Here is a 20073-nt window from a genome sequence, read left to right on the forward strand (position 1 = left end):
CCCTAACAGTACTGGAGTTCACAACTGAACTTTTTTTTTTAACTAAAGTGAGGTAAAATCATAACAGATACACAGAGGCCTACCAAGAAAAGAGCTCTGCATCGTGTCTCTGCTTAGGGCTGAATGGAACACCAGGAAAAGCTGCTTAGTTTTGCATTCTAACCTCATAAGTAAGGGCTAGGATGTAAAAGTAGCCACTAAAAGCAAAAGTAAAAGCTCATGTAGCCAGGAATAGCACACACCAGAATATTCTGGCCCAAGAACAACCTCTAAAGTTCTTCTAATTGCTTTGCAAACTACTGAAAGTAACCCAAACCTGAATGCTATATTACTCCATGGCTTTTTCCATGCAAAGTTATTTGCTCATCTGCATAGTTACCTATATTTAAATACTAATAAATAATAATAACAAGCAGGTTGCTTACCAAGCTGTTCTAGGAAGATCTAAAAGGCCACTGAGTCAAGACAAGGCCAAGGAGCAGCAAAAGCAGAGCTGCTCCACATGGAGGGATGAGCCTGGACTCAGGTGAGGATCAAACAACTTCCTGCCCTGGGCTTAACTTAGGACTCCTGGAACTGATCCCAGATGGGTCTGGTTGGGGTGATTAAAGGCCTTTCTGTGCCCTCGGGTGATGGAAAGCCCTGGAAAGCTTCTTTAGTTCTCAAGTTTGTGCCTCCGAGGATGTCTGATATGACAAAATCTTGGTGCATGTACAGACACTCTGAGGAGCTGAGCATGATCAGAGCAGCTCAGTGACAGGGCCCAGGGGAGCAAACATGCTGTGATAGTATCTGTGGTTTGACAACTTCTCATCTGCTTCATTCTCATGAAAGTAACTATTTGTTGCCCATGGAGTGTCAAAGATACATCCTTATATATCTCTGCAGTCTTTTCTCTGGGTATGAGTTTAGTCTGAAATAATTTCTTCCCTTATTTTCTCTGTTTCTCTTTCCCGTTGTTGTCTTGGTTTTGTTCTTCTGCTGCATTTGCTATACCCCCGAGCAAGTCAAAAGTTTAATGCAAGGCAGACTTTCTGTGGAAATCGGGCTCGTGGAGAAGCACTCGTCTGGTTTCTGCCGATTCAGCCCACTTTTATTGCGTGCCTTCTAACACAATTCCACCTCCACACACGCCTTTCTGTTCTTTGCCGTTGCACCTTTGGAACTGATTTTCTCAGGGCAGCTCCAAACCCGAGCAGCCCCCGGGGTGGGTGTGTCGCTGGCCTCGGGGTCGCCTTTGGGGTGGTGTCTCCGGGCAGGACGAGCGCACATGGGTGACCCCGAGCTCCCACGGCGCGCGGGGAGGAGGGAAGGGGAAGGGAGGAAGGGCCGCCTCCGCTGGGGGTGCCGCTCCTCCCCTCGAGTCTCAGAGCCAGGTGGCTGCGAAGGGCGCGGGAGGCGCGGGCAGCGCTGCCAGCGGGGCCGGCAGGTGAGCTCTGCGAGCGCGGGCAGCGCTCCGGGAGCGCGGGCGAGGCGGGAGCGACCCCGGCGCGGCCACGGGACACCTGCGGCGGGAGCGCCTCCCCACCCGGGGTTATTTCTTTCTTTCCCAGCGCCTTTGGCCGCGGTTCGGCGCCTCCTTCGCGACCGCCCGGCACTTCCTCAAAGCGGGCGCTGCCGCAGGGGCTGCTCCGCGGGACCCCCGGGCACCGCCGGCCCGAGGGATACTCCGGAAAACGTCGTTTCACCCTGCTCGACCTTAACCCTGGGTCTTTAGCACCTTGCTCGAGCACGGCTCACATCCTCCTGCACTCCCACGCACCGTTTGAAGTTCGGGGCCGTGCGGGCTGAGACCCGCGCAGAGCTGGGTCTGTCGAGCCCTCGCTGCTTGTCGGTAGCTGCGTTGGGCAGAGTGCTCGGTGGAAATGCCGCCCGGAGCCTGCAGACACGTTTCTGGCCTGTTTGATCTGCCCGTGCCAGGCCTTACAGCTGAGCCCACGTGCAGCCCCGGAGCTGGGGCGCGTTCCGAGCAGATCCGGGCTTGACCTGGAGGTTGTGGGATTTGGAGTCCTGGCAGTTTGGGTTCGGTTGGGTTTTCATGCTGAGGAGGAGCTGGTTGCTTTGCTTGCGCCCATTTTCACGACCAGGTTTTGTTTGTGCTGCGTACTCCGGTAGATTTACTAGTGTTTGTGTTGCCTTATCTCCAAACTGAAACCTCCTGGATTGCAGAGGAACTGGGGAAGAGAGCGGCTTTAGGGAATGATGAAGTGTCAGGATTAGCTGCACCGAGGCCATGGTTTTCCAACCCAGTACGAAGAAGGAAAGGGTTTCACCCACCCCTTGGGCTGCTCATTTTCACCCGTGTCAGCACAGGCATTTGTGTGCAGAATTAGACTGGGAAGCGAAAGCAACTTTAAAAACAAACTGAAAACAAAAGTCCAGATCAGCTCCCAAATGTTTTCGCTGGTACAAGAGGGCAGGTGAGACTGGTGCTTCTCGGTAACAATGCTGGTTTATGGTGGAACAAGGGTGGTCACAGGTATAGTTCATCTGCCACATTCCACCCCGTGCTTCTGAAATAAAATCACGTTGTTCTCATCCTTAGGCCGGCTGTGGGTTACTGTTGAAGTTGTTATTGATGCTTAGGGGCATCCTGATTGTTCTAAAGTCAGGAAGGACAGCTGTTCTCTGCACCTTGCACTGCCCTCGTGCTGGAAGCCACAGCTGCCTGGGAGACCCCCTGGGAGCTGAGCCCTGGATGCTTCAGGAGAGTCTCAGCCCTTCCCTTCCACTTGGTCTAATGCATAGCTAAGCTCACAAATAAATCCATGTGGCACACAGCAGCACAAATTCCAAATCCTCTGGCAGGAAAGCCACAGGGTTTCCCAGTGTCCAACACAATGCCTTTATTTACCAAGGCAAGCCGAGCAAACTTCTTGGATAAGTATCAACCCTTGTTGGTTTAGTGACTGTTTGGTGAAAAGGTGTGGGCTGGCACATCCAAGATCCCAACTAACAATAGTGCTTGTTCAGGGGTGTAAATTGGCCTCTGGGAGTCACACGGTTAGGAAGTTGCAGGTTTCTGACTTAGGGCTCTCTAAATGTCACTGTAATTTTAGAATTTCCGGGCAGGCTCACAGCTCTGTTTCAGTGGAACTCGGTGGTAAGGGGATTTCCCCCCGACAGGATGGCTTTGAGCTGGACATGGCTTCATTTATGCTGTCATTCACTGAAGGGGGAATCCATCTAATCTTTAAAACCTTCATTTAATCTTTAAAATCTTTTGCCTTAACGTTTGACTCACTTTTCCTTATTAGTAGAGTTTGTCATTACTACCTCATTTCTATTCTCCCTTTCATGCCAAGTTTTATATCAGTAGGGTTGACATGGCCTAAGCCCACAGGAGTTGAAGGAACCATGTCTACAATTGTATTCTGAGCACAGATTTTAAGAGAACTTCACTGCAACGGATGACTTGGATTTACACAGTACTCCATGACACAAATACTGCAGGAAATGTAATTAACAACGTATCAAAAGTCTTCCTGTTGAAATTCTTCAGCCATAGCATGTTAAGAAACATGGGGAATGCCTAAAAGTCTGGGGAAGATTAAGCTGTGACATACTGGCTGTTCAGGTGCAAGAACCTCTTTGTGAGTCTGGAAGGGAAGGCCAGAAAGAACATTGAACTGGGCTCTGCCCCAGAGGGGTATCTTTTGGCACCAAAAACATCTCTTATTATCCCATTGGTAACGTATATAAATGTGGTAAATAGGTGAAGTTAAATTTTCACCCTGTTTCTAACCTTTAGCTTAATTTTACATTATTGTAACCTGGAGCTGGTCTGATCTTGTCCTGCAGTCAATCCTAGAAAAGGTCATTCCATCTCTCCTCACCTGTGCCAGCTGTCCTGCATCTTTCTGGGTTTGACTTCACTTTTAGGCTAAAGGTTTTAAGTTACTGAATACTTGTTTTTAAAAAAGATCAACAACAACCTGTTACCGTTGTTACATCACCTCTGGCCTTCTTTGTAAACAACTCCCAGTTGTTTTTGTGTTAAAAGCAGTCTGTGTGGGGCACCCTCAGCTGTCCCTGTGACCTGGGTTCCCATGTGCTGTTGAAAGTCTGCAATAAATGGATTGACTTCAGTGCCTCATCTGCAAAGCCTTGTTCCAGGACAGAGAGCTGATGTGGTCTCTTCTCTCTCTGGTTAAACATCACAGATCCTGCCTGCAGCACCAGTCACCTTATACCTACAAGCTCTTTCTTCAGGAATTAGAACTCAACTGGTGATAACCAAAGCTTTCACTTGGAGCATCTTCCCTGGTTTGGCTTGGCACGAGTACTGTTTACCTGTCCTGGCAGACAGTTCTCCCTGCTGAGACAGGACACGTCCCTGGGCAGGGCAGCAGGAACTGCAGTTCTGGGCCTGGATATTGCTGCCAAAGTGCCCACTAAGGTTAATTGTCTCCCCTCTCACCTACCCAGATAGGTAACACTACTCCCTGGATTTGGTCCCATGGGACCAAGCTGGCAGAACTGCAAGTGTAAACGTCGATTTACAGTGAAAATTACAGCTCTGAGTGCACAAGTCAATGAAGTTCCTTTGTTCACTGGACAGATTGCCAAAACAGATCCCACCCACAACTGCAGGCTCTGGTGTCCAGACTGGCAGATTAGCCCTGGATGGTGGTAAATCCCTGGTGAAACTGGGCCATCTCTCCCCAGCTGGAGGCAACTGAATTTGGGGCACAGAGAAATCAAAATAAAACCAGAAAAACCCCACATTCCTATCTTGCAACAGCAATCACCAGAGCAGAGTCTAGTTCAGAGGTAACAAGATAACAAGATAACACCTCTGAAGTTCCAGCCAAGGCCGCTGCGAAGTCTTGGCAGCATGGAATTATGTTGAGACTGTGGGGCAATGCATTTGTTTGGGAGAGTGGAGGAAAAACATCCTGTTTGTTTTTGCAGAGCTCACACAGACCTCTTCCAACATGAGTTCCTCAAGTGACTTTGGGTCTCACACCTGGGGGCTCTTGCTGACAGTCGATCATCAGCGTGAAAACGTAGAAAAGGAATTTTTACTACAGGTCACAGGGGACCTTCACATCGGAGGACTGATGCTGAAATTAGTAGAAAAAATGAGTGAGTAAAGACCTGTTTAATTTACACAGTGTCATGAAAGTAGTGAGTGCAGCTTTCCCTCTACAAAGAGAGGCTGCTGTGGGTGTTGAAATGGGGCTGCCTCACTTGTGCCACAGCACAGAGTGGAAATGCTCAGACTCGGGGTTTTACGTGGTCAGGACCCCTCCCTGTCTGTGACTAAAGCCCCTGTGCTACCACAGTGCAAACAAAACTTCGGGTTTGCCCTTCCAGTTAGACAAAAATAATCAGAGCATGCTGACTATTCAACTCCCTTCCCAGACATAGGTGGGCAGCTGGGGGGACTGGTACCTCATTTATCTAGCTGTGGCAGTCAAAGAACAGGATTAGTTGTTAAAAGGCACTTCAGAAGTTACTGTTTCCGGTGCTTTTGGGACATTCTAGACAAAACCTGAGCCATGTTATCCACTGCACACATTCAGGAGGGAACAGCTGAGACTGACCAAGTCAAAGAGATGAAAAGTAAAATACCCTGTGTACAGTCCCAGTGGGTGAGCACAGGTGGAAAATACTTCTGCCTCCCTCTGCACACTTACACAGCTGAGCTGGAAACCAGTGCAGCCAGAGTTTCCACGGGCTCAGAAGACTAATTTTTCACAGTATTTTTTTCACTAGTACTCAGCTAGTGTGAAAAGCTTTCAATATTAATATTTAAAGCAAATCTGAGTCACAGTTTTGACCAGGGAACTCCAAAATAGGCCAGGGCTCTGCTGTGTTAGAGACACGCTGAGGAGCAGCCTCTGCGTGGCAGAGCTGATGAGGAGGAGCAGGGAATGATGCAAAAGACTGGAACAGCTGGACCAAGAGCACACAGAAACTTTACCTGCTGCTACACATTGACAAAGTTAGTTCCCAGTGACTGCCACAAGTACTGAGAAAATGGGGTTCAGATCTCAGGAGCCATGGTTGCTGCTTAATGTAAATAAATATTCCTGTTTGCAGAGAACTGTTTCCAAACCGAGTTTTTTTGCATATTTGCTCCACGGTTTATTAACAACCATACTGTGTTTTCCTAGATGTATCACAAGACTGGTCAGACTATGCTTTTTGGTGGGAGCAAAAGAAGTGCTGGCTTCTGAAAACCCACTGGACACTGGACAAGTGCGGGGTGCAGGCAGATGCCAAGCTGCTCTTCACCCCCCAGCACAAAATGCTGCGGCTCCGCCTGCCGAACATGAAGACAGTGAGACTCAAAGTCAGCTTCTCTGCCATGGTGTTCAGAGCTGTCAGTGACATCTGCAAAATTCTCAGTAAGTAAAGATAAACCCCCTCTGGCAGCTAAGCTGGAGTGTTTTATTGGGTGACACTGTTTTGATGTGAAGTCCTTCCTCACGAAACCGTTGAGCTCAAGGAGAAATTTGAGACAGATTTTTTGGCTTTTAGTGTGCAGTGCACGTCAGTGGTTTTCAGTCTCTGTGAGAACTGATGTACACACAGTCAGAAACGTGTCCCATGAGCTGCAGGAGGACTGGATAGTCAAGGTGCTGTCGGTGGTTTCGTAGGAATCTTTGTCCTCCTGGAGCAGGACTCAGTGCTGATGATTCTGTGCCATTGACTAAGGGCTTGAGCTTATCAGTGTCCGACACCAGCCCTCACCACAGGCAGTTTTATGGTGTCAACTGATTTATCACCTATTTTTACTTAGCATATTGGTTATATATTCACTTCAGAATAGCACGTTTTGAATGTTCAAAACCTTGATATGCCCAAACCTGTTCAGACCAGGACAGACCTAATGAGCCCACACCAGCCCACGAGTGCCTCACAGCACTGAGTCTCCAAGTCTCTCCTTCCAACAATGGGGCACCTTCAAGCAGAGATGAGGTTTTGGGGAATGCCAGAGATGTGCCTGTGCTCAGCAAGGAATAAGTTGAGTCTGCACACAGGCTTCTAAATCCCTTAGTTTTAGGGTAAAATGGGGATTAAAATCCTCATTTTAATTTAGATCTTCAAAGCTCAGCCCAATAACACCCTCATCTTCAGAAGGAATTCACTGCCTCATGTTGACCACAAGGCAGCTTCCAATTCCACCTCCTGGCAGTGGATTGTGAAAGGTGTAGCCTGTCTTTATTATACTTAACAGCTCTGCTATAATGATGCCGTAATTATACAACTGGCATTTGGCCAAATTAAATATTTCTCCCAGACTGAGTCAGTGCAGGAATGCTGTGACTTTCCTCATGAGTGAATACTGTCAAAAAAACCAAAACAAAACAAACAAACAAAAAACACAAACAAACAAAAAAACAAGCCTTTGTTTAGCCCAGGGTAAAAGTGTTTCTCAGAAGTGAAGTGCCAGGTTTGCAGCTGAGAATAGCTGTCTGAATGAGCAGTGCATCAGGGAACAGTGGACAGCCCAGACAGAAACTTCTATGAGAAATACAGCAAATAGTAAAAGGCATAAGCCTCAAACACAGTGGTTCCTGCTTAGTGATAATTCAAATATTCATCATTTCAGATATTATGCCCAAATGTGACAGTAGAGCCACGAGGGGGAAAGACTTTTTCCTGGTGCTCTAAAATGCAGTTACACTTCCCTCAAAACTCCCTCTTACAGCCCAAAGCCTTGTTATAGAATTACTGCATTTTCCAGGGCTACTGCTTTCAACCTGCTAAAAATAAAATTCAGATTGCGACACGGAGCTTCCCTTATCTGCTAAGTCTCATCTTGCTTCACTTCCCAAACTGCCATTGCAGATATCAGACGGTCAGAAGAGCTGTCTTTGCTGAAGCAATCAGGAGACACACTCAAAAAGAAAAAGAAAAAGGACAAGAACAGCAAAGAGCCAGTTACAGAAGATATTTTAAACCTGTGTGACTCCCCAGTGAGTTCTGGATTACCAGGTAATGAAGAGTCCCTGTGATTTTATTCTTCTGACTGAAGGTCAAAAAGAGGAAGAAACCCTTTGTTATGCAGTTAAACCCAGGTTGACTAGTTTGTGTAGGATGGGAGTCACAGAGACACAGCCTAAAATCAGTGGCTTCAAGAAATCTCTAATGTATCAATAATTTCCTGTTGTTTCTACAAATGTTTCCCTTTCCATTGATATGAGAAAGGCCATCCTAGAAAACAGGTGGCCCTGCACACAGGATGTGCTGCTGCTCTTTGAACGTGTGAGACCAGGCTTAAAATATTCCTGAAATTTGGCAACCTGCAAGGAAAATGAGGAATAAAGGCTTGAAAGGGGGTGTTCCTGTGTCCAACACAACTGAGATATCTCAGAGAGCAAGAACAAGCACTCCTGTCCCTGAGGTCACCTCTCCTGGGAAAGGACAAGGCCAGGTGGGAACAGCAGAGATAGGAGACTGGTTTTTGTGATGGAAGGTGGTAGACAAGACCAGTTTTCCCTGGAATAATATGTTACACTCTTGACTTGCAGCAAATCCAGGATTATACAGTAAAACCATGACCCCCATTTATGATCCTGTCAGTGGGTCACCAGCTTCTTCCACAATCACCTGGTTCAGTGACAGCCCCTTGACTGAGCAGAACTGCAACGTGCTGGCCCTCAGTTATCCCAACTGCTCCCCAGAAATGCTGGCAGAGATGTACCAGCCACGCACCTTGGCTGACAAAGCCAAGCTCAACGCAGGGTAAGGTGCCTCTCTTTGAGATCCTTTGGTGGTAAAATGGTCAATGATGTCACTGTCAGTTTGGAGAGCAAACTCCCAAGGCTTTAAATGGGAATGGGCTTGTGGATAAATTCAGTAATTTGGCATCACAAATAGGTGACTTAGTGAGTTCTGCACAAGCAAACCTTGCTTTTTGTCCCCTACAGAGAATACAGAGTTCTCCTGGTGTGAGAGGATTGTCTCTTTAGCACTAAAATATGGATTATCAGTGGGGCATTTAACAGTGACTTGGATATTTTCATTGGATTTCACTGGATGATAGAAGGAGCTGGAATTATAAACCAGCAAATACTGGAATCAAAATGGGAATTCAAATTATTACAGGCAGATTCTTCCCCTTGTTTAACTGAACCTCCCATTTTTGGAGCTGAAGAGGAAAGAATCTTATTAGCACTGGTCACCCCACAAATAGTTACTGCTTAGTTCCTGGCATCTACTCCTCATGTTTTGAGTAGTGCTGGAGAAAAAAAACATTAGGAAGATTGTAGGTAACGTGTTTATCCAATGAAAGTTGGAAATCCCTATGAACGTTCCCCTTTCTTGAGTTCAGTGAATTTTCCCTGGACTCGCAGGCACTGGAGCTGTTTGTTCCCACTTTTGTTTCACCATTGCATTGGAGCTCTGCGGGTGTGGTGGGTTTTCCTGTGCAGATGAATCTGTGGGTTGTTTTTTTTTCCCCAGCTGGTTGGATTCCTCTCGATCCCTTATGGAACAAGGCATTCTGGAGGACGATCAACTTCTTCTACGCTTCAAATATTACACTTTCTTTGATTTGAATCCAAAAGTAAGAGCTTTGGTTTTATTATTGCTAGTCATTGTTTGCTTGCTTTCATGTCAGGGAGCCACATAATAATATAGAATATAGATACATATAGGTTTTTAGCCAGGATTTGTTACAGGCCCTTCAGAAAGCAAATCCAATTTCTTCCTCTCAGCTACAGCTGCACTTTTACCCTCTGGACACTGTTCTTGGGATCTTAAGTATAAAGATGAGATCTGAAGAGCTCCAGAAACAGTTTCCATATTTCCAGAAGGGCTGGTTTATTTTCTCTCTTTTGACAAGGGGAAAACTAGACCAACAGGATCCTAAATGATGTAATGGTATAAGCCCTGCTTTTGAAAATGAACTTAAAACCAACATTTCTGTTCTTCTGTCCTCACTGAATTTCACAGCTTTTCTGGGCTGAACCCCTCAGAAGTGATCAGGGCACTTTCCAGTTCACGTGGTGTGGGTTTGGGTGCAATGTCACCTCTGCTGAGATGTGTCTCAAACTCAGCAGCCCAAACATTTCCCTTCTTTGTCCCAGCCAGCCACGGAGCCACAGTCCAGAAGAGCTTCAGGCAACTGAACGTCTCCCCTCTGCTGGCAGAGGTCACGTCCCAAGGTTTACCCTCCCAGCACCTCCATTTCACCAGCTCTGGGGCTGAATATTTCTGAGTCACTTCAGCTTATTAACCACGTAGATAATAAGAAACACTCGCTATCCAAAAAAGGGATGGTGAATGAAGGCAGAACCGGAACTGAAAGCGCCAAGAGGGGAAGTGAGGGACGAGAGTTCCGCGTGTCACCCTCGTACCAGCCGTGTCACGTTGTTGTCGCTCCCACAGTGTGGGTTCACAGCTCTGTTACACCAGTCCAGGGCCTGCTGCCTCAAAAGGGGATGTCTCAATCTCCCCTTCTGCCTCTGCCGAGGGCTCCTGGTGCATTTTCTGTGGGCTCACCGAGTCACTGTGGCCGGGCAGGCAATCCACAAGCTGCTATGGGAGAACAAGGCAGAGGTGGGAGGAGAAAGGAAACAATTGCAGTTCAGCCCGGTGTTAGATCAGCTGGTTATGAATCTGTGCCTTGGTCATTAGTGACCAGTGTTCTTTTTTCATTCCAGTATGATGCAGTGAGAATCAACCAGCTCTATGAGCAGGCCCGCTGGGCCATCCTGCTGGAGGAAATCGACTGCACGGAGGAGGAAATGCTGATCTTCGCTGCCATACAGGCACGTACTTGATCCAAGTGGCAAAACCTGTTTCCTCAGGAGGCAGGCACAAGCTAGGACAGGACCAGGACAGAGCCCAGGCCAACAGCTCTGCTTGGATTGGGGTCTGCTCTCAGGGTGAGAAACAATAAGCAGCATCCATCAGCTAAACCAACCAAAGTCAGGAGCAGCAGTAACACCGTCACTCGAATGGGCACACACGAGTGTGGAACCACTCACTGACATTGTCTAGAGCAAGCCACACCCAGGATGCCACTCTGATATCAGATATCAGAGGATCAGTATGAAGTGTTGCTGCCATCCTTTCACCCCTTCCTGAACGTATCCGTAGCACACACATTTATAACAGACAGGAGAAAGGCTGCAGTACAGTGTGAAGGTGAGGGCACTGAGGAGCACACGGGAATTTAACAGGAGCAAGCATGGCTGGGCCCCTGACCGTGGGTAATAAGGCATGAATGTTTGTTGATAATAAATTCCTTCCTTTCAAATGTGAATGGAGCTGCCAAATATCCACAGCCTGCTGCTGCAGAACACCAGGGAACTTTGCTCCAAGTTTCCACTGGGTATGGATGGCACTTAAAGGCTTACAGTTCCAAGGGTGCAAGTATAGCATCTTGTCAGCCTCCCAGAACAGGGACGGTTATAGCAGTGAAGGAATGCAAACACTGCCAATTAAAATAGGAAACTCTTGTCAGCCATTGCACTGGAGATCATAATGGACATCCCCGTTTCCTTGGGAAAAAAACATGGTTCTGTGTTGCAGAGCTCCACACCAAGACCCAGAAGGCCAAATGTTCCTTTTCACATGCTGTGTTTGTGTGTTGCTGATTGATATCCTGACTGTTGTTTACTGATGTTTTATTTCAGTATCACGTAAGCAAGTTATCATTATCGTCAGAGGCACAAGATTCCACCTGTGAATCAGAAGTAGATGAAGTAGAAGCTGCACTTTCTAACCTAGAAGTGACACTGGAAGGTGGAAGCACAAGTAACATTTTGGTAGGTCCTCTGGGATCCTGGAATGGCTGTCACGGTGTCAAATGTGTTGGCTCTGATGATCCTACCCAGTTCTTGGGTTTTCTAACAGAGTGCATTGTACTAAAATTATTCCTAATTGTTCCCAATAGGAGGACATCACAGACATCCCAAAACTTGCTGATAATCTCAGGCTAGTTAGGTGAGTTGCTAAAATTAATAATAAAACAGGCAAAACCTTAAGCTTAATAAAACAGGCTTAACCTTACAAGAGATCTCCTGAGTTCTGCACTCTAATCTAACAGGAGATCCTACAGTTATAAATTAACACATACCCCCAATATATCCTAATACCATCCTCTTCCAATCTTTCTCTTGCTTCCTCTGGCAAAGCTTCTTGGCAAATCTTTCCAGCTTTTGGGGGTGCTGGGGTAACTATCCCAGTACTTATTAAAAGACCACACTCGTCACTCATCTCTAAACAGAAGTCCACAGTTCTATTTTCAATCACATTTTACTGTTTTTTGGTCAGTGAAAAACTAGAAGAAACTTGCACTTCTCCCTGAGAAGAATTTCTGAAGGGAACCCTGGGGAATGTGGTTTTTTAAACAGAAGAAATAACCAAATCACCCCTTTTCTAACCAAACACAGAGGCCGTTTTTTCTGATATCAGGAGGAGTTTCTGTGATCCCGCTATAACATCTTGATTTATGGGTGATCTAAACGACTGCAGAGACCTCAAGTCTGCAGTGCCTTTTATCATAAAACACCCTTTGTGTTTTAGAAAGATAAAGTTTCCTGCCACACGAATATTTATCAGGTTCATTCCGTTGACAGATGGTGTTTGGTAGTCAGGGAGCTGAAAACTGCACCTGAAAAATGGTGACTGTTGCTGACTGTTGAGGATTGTTAATTATTAATTTCCAATTAGGAATTTTATTTGACATTCGAATTATTAAGGTGGCTTCAGAAGAAAGGGAATTCAAGCTTTTAACAATGGATTGTTTGTTTTCCCCCAGCAGTGGAGCAGTTTGCTTTTAAAAAGCGTTCAGGGGTTATTTTTCATCAGGAAAAAGTTCCTGCACTCTTGGTAAATCACTGACTAAACCTAAGGCATTGTAGAAACTAAGTAAGGTGTAAAATGTTTCTTTGAAGGAACAACAACATTTTGCTCCTGTAATTATTTGCTTAATTGTAAAAATGCAAAGCTCTGCCTATCCTACTTCTTTACTATTCATATGGTGGGCTTTTATTCTTATTTATTCAAAGCTTTCCATAAAGTTTTCAGCAACCTTTTTTTTTTTATAGAAAAATATTTTAGTCTGTTTAAAAAAAATTGTAGTCCTTCAATTTTGAAGAATGTTGTTGTTACTGGGAAATTAAAAGCCAAATTCTTTGGCAGTTTGGAAAATCCACTTTCTTTTTTTTTTTTTTTTAATTTAAAAGTAAAAAATCACCATTTTCTAGAAAGGATTCTAAACTAGGATTTTTAGGAAGGGTCTGGAGAAAGCAAGAGTGTGTAATATAAATCACTTTTCCAGACAGCTCTATACTCTGTACCATCAGCCAAGATTTCAAGGGAAGGACTGGAATGTGGGGTTTTTTTCTTTTTTCTTCCTTTGAACTTCATTGTTGACCTTTGTCACTACTTGTGAAGTATTTCTTTACTAATACAGGGCTAACACCTTCTCTCCTGGAGTGCTGCAGAACCTCTACAATCAGTGAAGGAGTAGAATTTTATTGTGTTAGATAATCAGATATTCAGATAAAGCCAAAAAGATGTCTCTACTCCCTTACAATGCAGTGAATGCAAGGGCATGATCCTGAATTTCAGATCCACCAGGATATTTGGGAGGGACTTGGCAGTTTGTCCATTTTGCTGGAAAACAATGTGATTCCTTTGTTTCTGTAGGCCCAGGAAACTCTCACTCAAAGCCATCAAGTCATACTGGTTTATCTTCAGAGATACTTCAATATCTTATTTTAAAAACAAGGAATCTGCACAGGGAGAACCCATTGAGAAACTAAACCTAAAAGGTAGGAATTTTCTTTTCTTTCCTTCTTCTGTTGTGGCCATAACTGGAATAAATGAAGAAGTCCCTGCCTCGGGAAGACAAGCTCAGCAGCATTTAATGCTGGAGCTTTCTCAGTCCCTGAAAGGGGACCACACCTGCAGAGAGGCCTGAACAGAAGGGATTCAATAGTTTAACCCAAACTGAGATTATCTGAGCCTGATTTTTAAGATGCCCTGTACTGCTGAATTCTTAGAGAAGAGTGGGATAGAGAAAGTGACCTGCGGGATACTTTTACTTCCAAATATTTTTATTCCACCTTAAATGGTTGTATTCACCTGTGTCCTTGGCAAACAGTCCTGGCAGCAGAGGATTGTGGATGAGGCAGGGGCAGGAATGCCACAGGTGCCCCCGTGTTGTGCTGTGCAGGGACAACTCCAGCCCCTTCTGTGGGCCCTGTTTGGGTTGTGCATGGGAATTCCATCGCCACAACAAAGCCAGACCAGAAGGCAAGAGTGTGTATAATAAACTAAAATCAGTGATACAGTAATGAAACCAGCTAATTTCCTTCTGATTCTCTGTGATCCAGGATGTGAGGTTGTACCAGATGTAAATGTTGCAGCAAAGAAGTTTGGAATCAAGTTGCTAATTCCTGTTGCTGATGGCATGAACGAAGTGTATTTGAGATGTGATAACGTGAGTAACAAGACAAGGGAAAGTTTGTATTCCAGATTTATGGCAGACTGTCTAGAAGTTTGTCTGTTTGTCCTGTCCTAGAATTTGTATAGAAAAATAAGGATGCTGCAGGGAGTTTCTTATCTAGACCTGTAGTAAAAGTTAAGAATGATGTGGTGGCCTAACAAATACACGATGGTTATGGGGATAAAAGCACAATAATCCTGTGTGTATCATTTTCCAATGATATCATTTTATCATCACTGTTTATCACCAGTTTGCAAGTAAGACTGGTAGAAAGAAAAAAAAAGAACAAACTACCAAAAAAATAAAAAGAGATTACAGTGTTTTGTTGCAACATTTCCAGAGGGGTAAGGTTTGGATTTTGTTCTGATCTTTTCTGGATTAGAACTGTCCCCGTTCAGATGAGGGCAATGTGACAAGGTTTATCTCACTTGTACTGAAATGTCTCCAACCACACTGTGTAAAAATTGGGTGAACACTATTCATGTGATAAAATTCCCAAGGGAATCTATTCCAAAGTGCTGGATTTGCTGGGCAATGCAAAGCCTGGCAGTGTCAAACGGTGTGCTGTGCTGCTGCAGGAGGATCAGTACGCTCGCTGGATGGCTGCTTGTGTTTTGGCCTCCAAGGGCAGGACCATGGCTGACAGCTCCTACCAGCCCGAGGTGCAGAAGATCCTGTCCTTCCTACAGATGAAGAACATGTCTTCCCAGGCCACCTCTGACCCGGAGAGCGTGGATATGAAACCAGAATGCTTTGTCTCTCTACGCTACACCAAGAAATACAAGTCTAAGCAGGTATCCTGAGGTGGCTCTGCCGGGGGCGGGGGTGGGGTGGGGGGGGTGGTTGCAGGGGTTGCTGAGTGGTGAGGCTGGATCCACGCAGCATTTGGAAGGATCACCTGCAGTGCTCGTTTGTCCCTTTGTAAGAGGCCTTTTCTTTAAAGTGAACCCAGGGACAGGTGTCTCAGCACCTCTCCTACATCCCCATCCCTGCCTGAGTCATCCATGATGTTCTGCTCCTGATACGCTGCCCCTGAAAGTCTCTTCAGAGAAAGAAAGGATAGGTTTAAGGACAGGAATTTACTCTGCATCTGAAACAGCAGGGTCTTCCTGTCCCCTTGGCCTGGGTGCCTCTCCTTGCTCTCCACCTAATTCCTTGTCACTGCTTTTGCTGCAAAAGAGCTCAGCCCACCCATCCTCAGGGGAGTCTCCAGAGCAGCGTGTGGAGCCAGATCTGCCCAAACCCAGAGCCCAGACGCTGGTGCCCTGTTCTGTTCTGCCCTCGGTGCTCAGGTCTGTCCCCAGGTGCCCTGTGTGGTACATCTGCATGAGGTGTCTGAGCAGGGCATCAGAGCTCATGGGGTTGGATCCAGCGAAAGCAGTGGGATTTTTGTTCTCCACTCAAGTGAAACCTCTCTCCCTTCCCGTGTTTCCCAGCTGACTGCTCGCATTCTGGAAGCCCACCAGAACATATCCCAGATGTCGCTGGTGGAGGCCAAGCTGCGTTTCATCCAAGCGTGGCAGTCCCTGCCCGAGTTTGGCTTATCCTACTACATCGTAAGGTAATCACAGCCCACAGCCGTGCCAGGCTGACGGAACGTGTCCACCCTCAGTGCTTTGCAGGAAGTTCTTTGAGTCCCTGTTCTGGAAACATTCCCAATTTCTAACCCCCACAGACCTTTTAATTCTGGTGACTGCCACACTGCTGTTTTTTCTACAGCAGCACAGCTCAATAGCTCCATTCCTGGAGCGAGAGCCTCCATTACACCTGCCTTCATACAGACCTGGGGGGTTTACCTGGAGTACCACATCTCTAGGATTAAACTCTTATTGACACCACTACATTTCATTAGTTATTATTCACTAAAATCACTTCCTGACTCATTGAAATGTAAAAAATGCACATCTCACTGGTGTGCTCGGGTTTGCAGTGTGTGTTCACTCTGACCTTTCTCACTGGAATATGATAAAACACAAATTTCCTTGGCATTTCACTAAAAAAACAGCAAATGCTCCTTTTTTAAGGTTGATCCAGAAGAGCAGTGAGCACAAGAACGTCCTGTTGTGTTCACAGCAGCTTCCCTTGGACACAGCAGGGTTCTGACCTGCAGTCTTTTCTCTTGACAAAACACCAAACAGCTGAAAAGCACTGACACAACCATCCTTGGAGGCACCTTCCCTAATCTGTGCTAACACCTCTTCCAGGGCTGGCTGGGAATCATCTGTGCTAGAACTGAAGCAGCTGGGAGCTGTTCCCTGGCACACAACAGCCCACACTTGGACTGTTAAACTCTGACTTCCCAAAACCCAGCAGCCTTGTGGCAACTACAGGACCACGTTGGTCCTTGGGTGTTCCAGCTTCTAAACTGTTCCTGGGAGTTGTTGGAGAGTCAGTTGGAACCAGGATTCTGCCTGAACTCCCGGGCCCTGGGAATTTTTGCCCCATCTGTCACCACTCCCTTAAACACACCAACAAACCCAACACCTAAACTGCATTTTGTAGCATAAGCAAAGCAACTTGTGGTGAATTTATCTCCGTGGGGTGTCAAGTAAAGCACAAGTGGTGTCCAGGTCACATTCTTTCCCTAAAATCCAGCTGCATCTAAGGAGAGAAAGTTCACAAACAGGATCTAAAATACTGGAAGTACTAAGAGCAGACAGATGAGATCTCTTCCAGCTCTCATCAGGAAGGTAGTTTCTTTACCAGAGAGATCTTTTCCCAGCTATTCCCAACTCAAAAATTTCCGCTCCCCAAAGGCTCTGATACTTTTGTATTTCTTTTTCATCTCTAATCAGAAGAAAATTGAAATGTTAAAATGTCTCAATATTTTTGCAGTGTCATTTGTAGCCAGAAATATGTATATATTGCTAGCAGTTATTTTGATAACTTCATGGTCACACATAAAATATTAAAATGGTGATATATAAAACATTAAATCTATTTTGATTATATAATTTAGGTTGATATAACTAGAACAACCTGTTTCAACATTAGAGAAAGGAAGGGATGAAAATTATTGTTGGCATTTTTTCCAGTAAAAATAAAATGAAAATTCATGCATTTAGGAAGAACAGTATTTTTTTAAGCAGGAAACAACGAATTAGAAAAGATTTCCGCCAGATCTACCTGCCTGATTATTTTCCACGTTACACCACGGTACACCAGCCTATATATTTTGCTTTATAACCAATCCTATTCTAAAGAAGGGTCCAAGCTCTCCTCAATCCCAGGCTGTTGGGACTTTTCCCATGTTTTTACACTTTCAGGGGAGAGAAGGTGAAATGTTTCTCTAGACAGAAATCACTGCAAACCACATCTACTCAAAGGTTTTGGGGTTTTTTTTCCTAGGTTTAAAGGAAGCAAAAAGGATGACGTGCTCGGGGTGTCCTACAACAGGCTGATCCGGATCGATATGGCCACGGGAGATCCCATCACAACGTGGAGGTTCTCCAACATGAAGCAGTGGAATGTGAACTGGGAAATCCGCCAGGTAAAGCTGGAGCAGCTCTGCCCTCACTCCCTGCTGTTCAGACACACTGGAGGATGCTTTCAGAAAATATTTTCAAACCTCAGTGAAAAGATTTTGAGCGTGTCGTGACATGCTGTGTAATAAGCTGTGTGAAGTTTTTCTTCAGGAGTCTGTAGTTAAAAGTCAGCAACTAAAAAAGATCATCAGTTCAAAGGGTTCCTACCAAGTTTATTCTTTACAAGTTGCCCTTGATGTTGATGGGGTGAAATACAGAGACTCCAAGGTGAATTCCAGCATGTGGCATTCACTGCTGTCAGTAAAAATCTCAACTGAACTCTCTGTGCAGTCCAGCTCATGCATCATCTTCTGAACTGTGGGGATTCAGTCTCTGTCACAGACTGAGGATACAGGATTTGTCTTTCAAATCCCAAACTGAGATTGCAAGGCCACTGTGTGAGCAACCCTGTCAATATGTGATCCCTGATTTTGGGTTTCAAAGCTTGAAGCCAACTCTGTAAATTGTAGGTTTGTGGGGTGGAACTGGTGTGACCTGAGGCAAATTGAAGCAGCTTGGAAACTCTTCCTGCTTATAGAGTTTTCCACATCCATCTGTTGGAACCAGGAGAGATGAGACAAGCTCCCTATTGCTCTCCTGCAGGACTCCCTGTGCCAGAGCCTGTCATTCTGGTAAATTTGGTGGGTTTCCTTTAAATCCCTCTCAAGAAAAGGCAGCAACCACAGATAGCAACCAAGCTCAGTTTGCTGCATTTTAGAACTGACAGTAGCTGGAAACCAAAAACCTGGAGCCCAAAGGCAGATTTAAGGTCAGAACATAACAAGAGCCAGATTAAACATTGTTGGTGATGTGCACAAAGAGTCAGGAGTGCCACTCCTGCTCTTCCCAGTGTTCACTTCACGTGCCACTGGAAAAGGAGTTAAAATTAGAAGCACGATTTTGTTGCCTGCCTGAACAAGCAAAAATATTTTGACCACAAGAGGGCCCTGATACAGCAGAAAATTAAGAAACAAGCGGCCAAACACCCTCAATGTGCAGCAGAACAGAAATCCTAGTTAGCAGAGGCAGGATTTGTGATTCAGCTGTGCTCCCACACTTGCTCTTTCTTCCCAATCCAGTTTATCCCTGTGCCTGATTTTGCCATCCCTGTCTCCTTTAGGTTGCCATCGAGTTTGACCAGAATGTATCCATTGCTTTCACGTGTCTGAGTGCAGACTGCAAAATCATCCACGAATATATTGGGGGCTACATCTTCCTGTCAACACGGTCCAAAGACCAGAATGAAACCCTGGATGAAGAGCTCTTCCATAAATTAACTGGAGGTCAGGAATGAGATGAAGTAAACTCTCTTCCCTCTGCCTGCTTCTTGTTATAGCTAAGAGCAGAGATTATGGAAAAATCTCTCTGATTGTTCATTGCTGGCTACTAATTATTGTACATGTCAATTAATCTTTGTAATACGACTGGGACTGTTTACAGTTTTTGTTAAATATTGAAGGTAAGGTCAGTGGATGCCATGTGGCAGCTCCATCATCAATACTTCAGAAAATTAAATCACCTTTTTGTTTTCCTTTTGTACAGCTCGATATTTTTAAATAAACAGTGTCTGGCCACTGGGCTTTTTTTTAATCCAGTATTTTTAATTGCAGCAATCTGTTTAAGCATCCAGGACATGTAACCAGAGGATGTTGTACAGCAACTTCTCTCTGTTACAGCCATGCAACTCCCACTGCTAAACTGGCTGTTGTTAAAGAGCCCAGCTTTTATCAGAACTAAAGCTGAATAAATACATATTTTAAAGCTACATGACTTGTCTGACACTTGCCCTGAGAACACAGAGCATTCCATCAGTGTTCCAAAGTCCTGCAGACTGAGCTATCGACACTCAAGTAGTCATTACTCAGTTCCTCAAAAATGTAGCACCCATGTCTACCTTCATCCACTGAAGTGGTTCCCTGAAAGCCAGAGAAGCTACAAAGGATTGAGTGAGTTTGGTACTATCCAAAATTATTTGCTTGTTAAAAAGGCCTCAGTGTGTTAAAAGGCCTTTCTATTTTCTGTCCCTGTTGCTCTGTTTCACTGTGACATCTCACTGAACTCCATTTGCTCATGTGTGAGGAGCTGCAGTTCCTGCAGGAATGATTTTATGTGTGTTGTGCAGACTGC

The 20073-nt window shown here is 45.4% G+C and overlaps 1 protein-coding gene across 1 annotated transcript; it reads left to right on the plus strand.

The window, feature by feature from the left end:
• The first annotated feature begins 1366 nt into the window (after positions 1 to 1366).
• On the plus strand, positions 1367 to 19656 carry FERMT1 (FERM domain containing kindlin 1). The gene is made up of 15 exons (XM_050315272.1): positions 1367 to 1429; positions 4915 to 5088; positions 6123 to 6356; positions 7804 to 7950; positions 8487 to 8700; positions 9421 to 9523; positions 10623 to 10730; positions 11601 to 11732; positions 11861 to 11910; positions 13621 to 13745; positions 14310 to 14416; positions 15001 to 15216; positions 15859 to 15983; positions 17771 to 17912; positions 19067 to 19656. Exons 2-15 carry the CDS (start codon positions 4938 to 4940, stop codon positions 19238 to 19240), a joined length of 2028 nt encoding a protein of 675 aa, XP_050171229.1. The 5' UTR covers positions 1367 to 1429; positions 4915 to 4937; the 3' UTR covers positions 19241 to 19656.
• The last annotated feature ends 417 nt before the right edge of the window (positions 19657 to 20073 follow it).

This window comes from Myiozetetes cayanensis, unplaced genomic scaffold (genome assembly GCF_022539395.1).
Source record: "Myiozetetes cayanensis isolate MyiCay16 unplaced genomic scaffold, myiCay2020 scf2-11, whole genome shotgun sequence".
Lineage (NCBI taxonomy): Eukaryota > Metazoa > Chordata > Aves > Passeriformes > Tyrannidae > Myiozetetes > Myiozetetes cayanensis.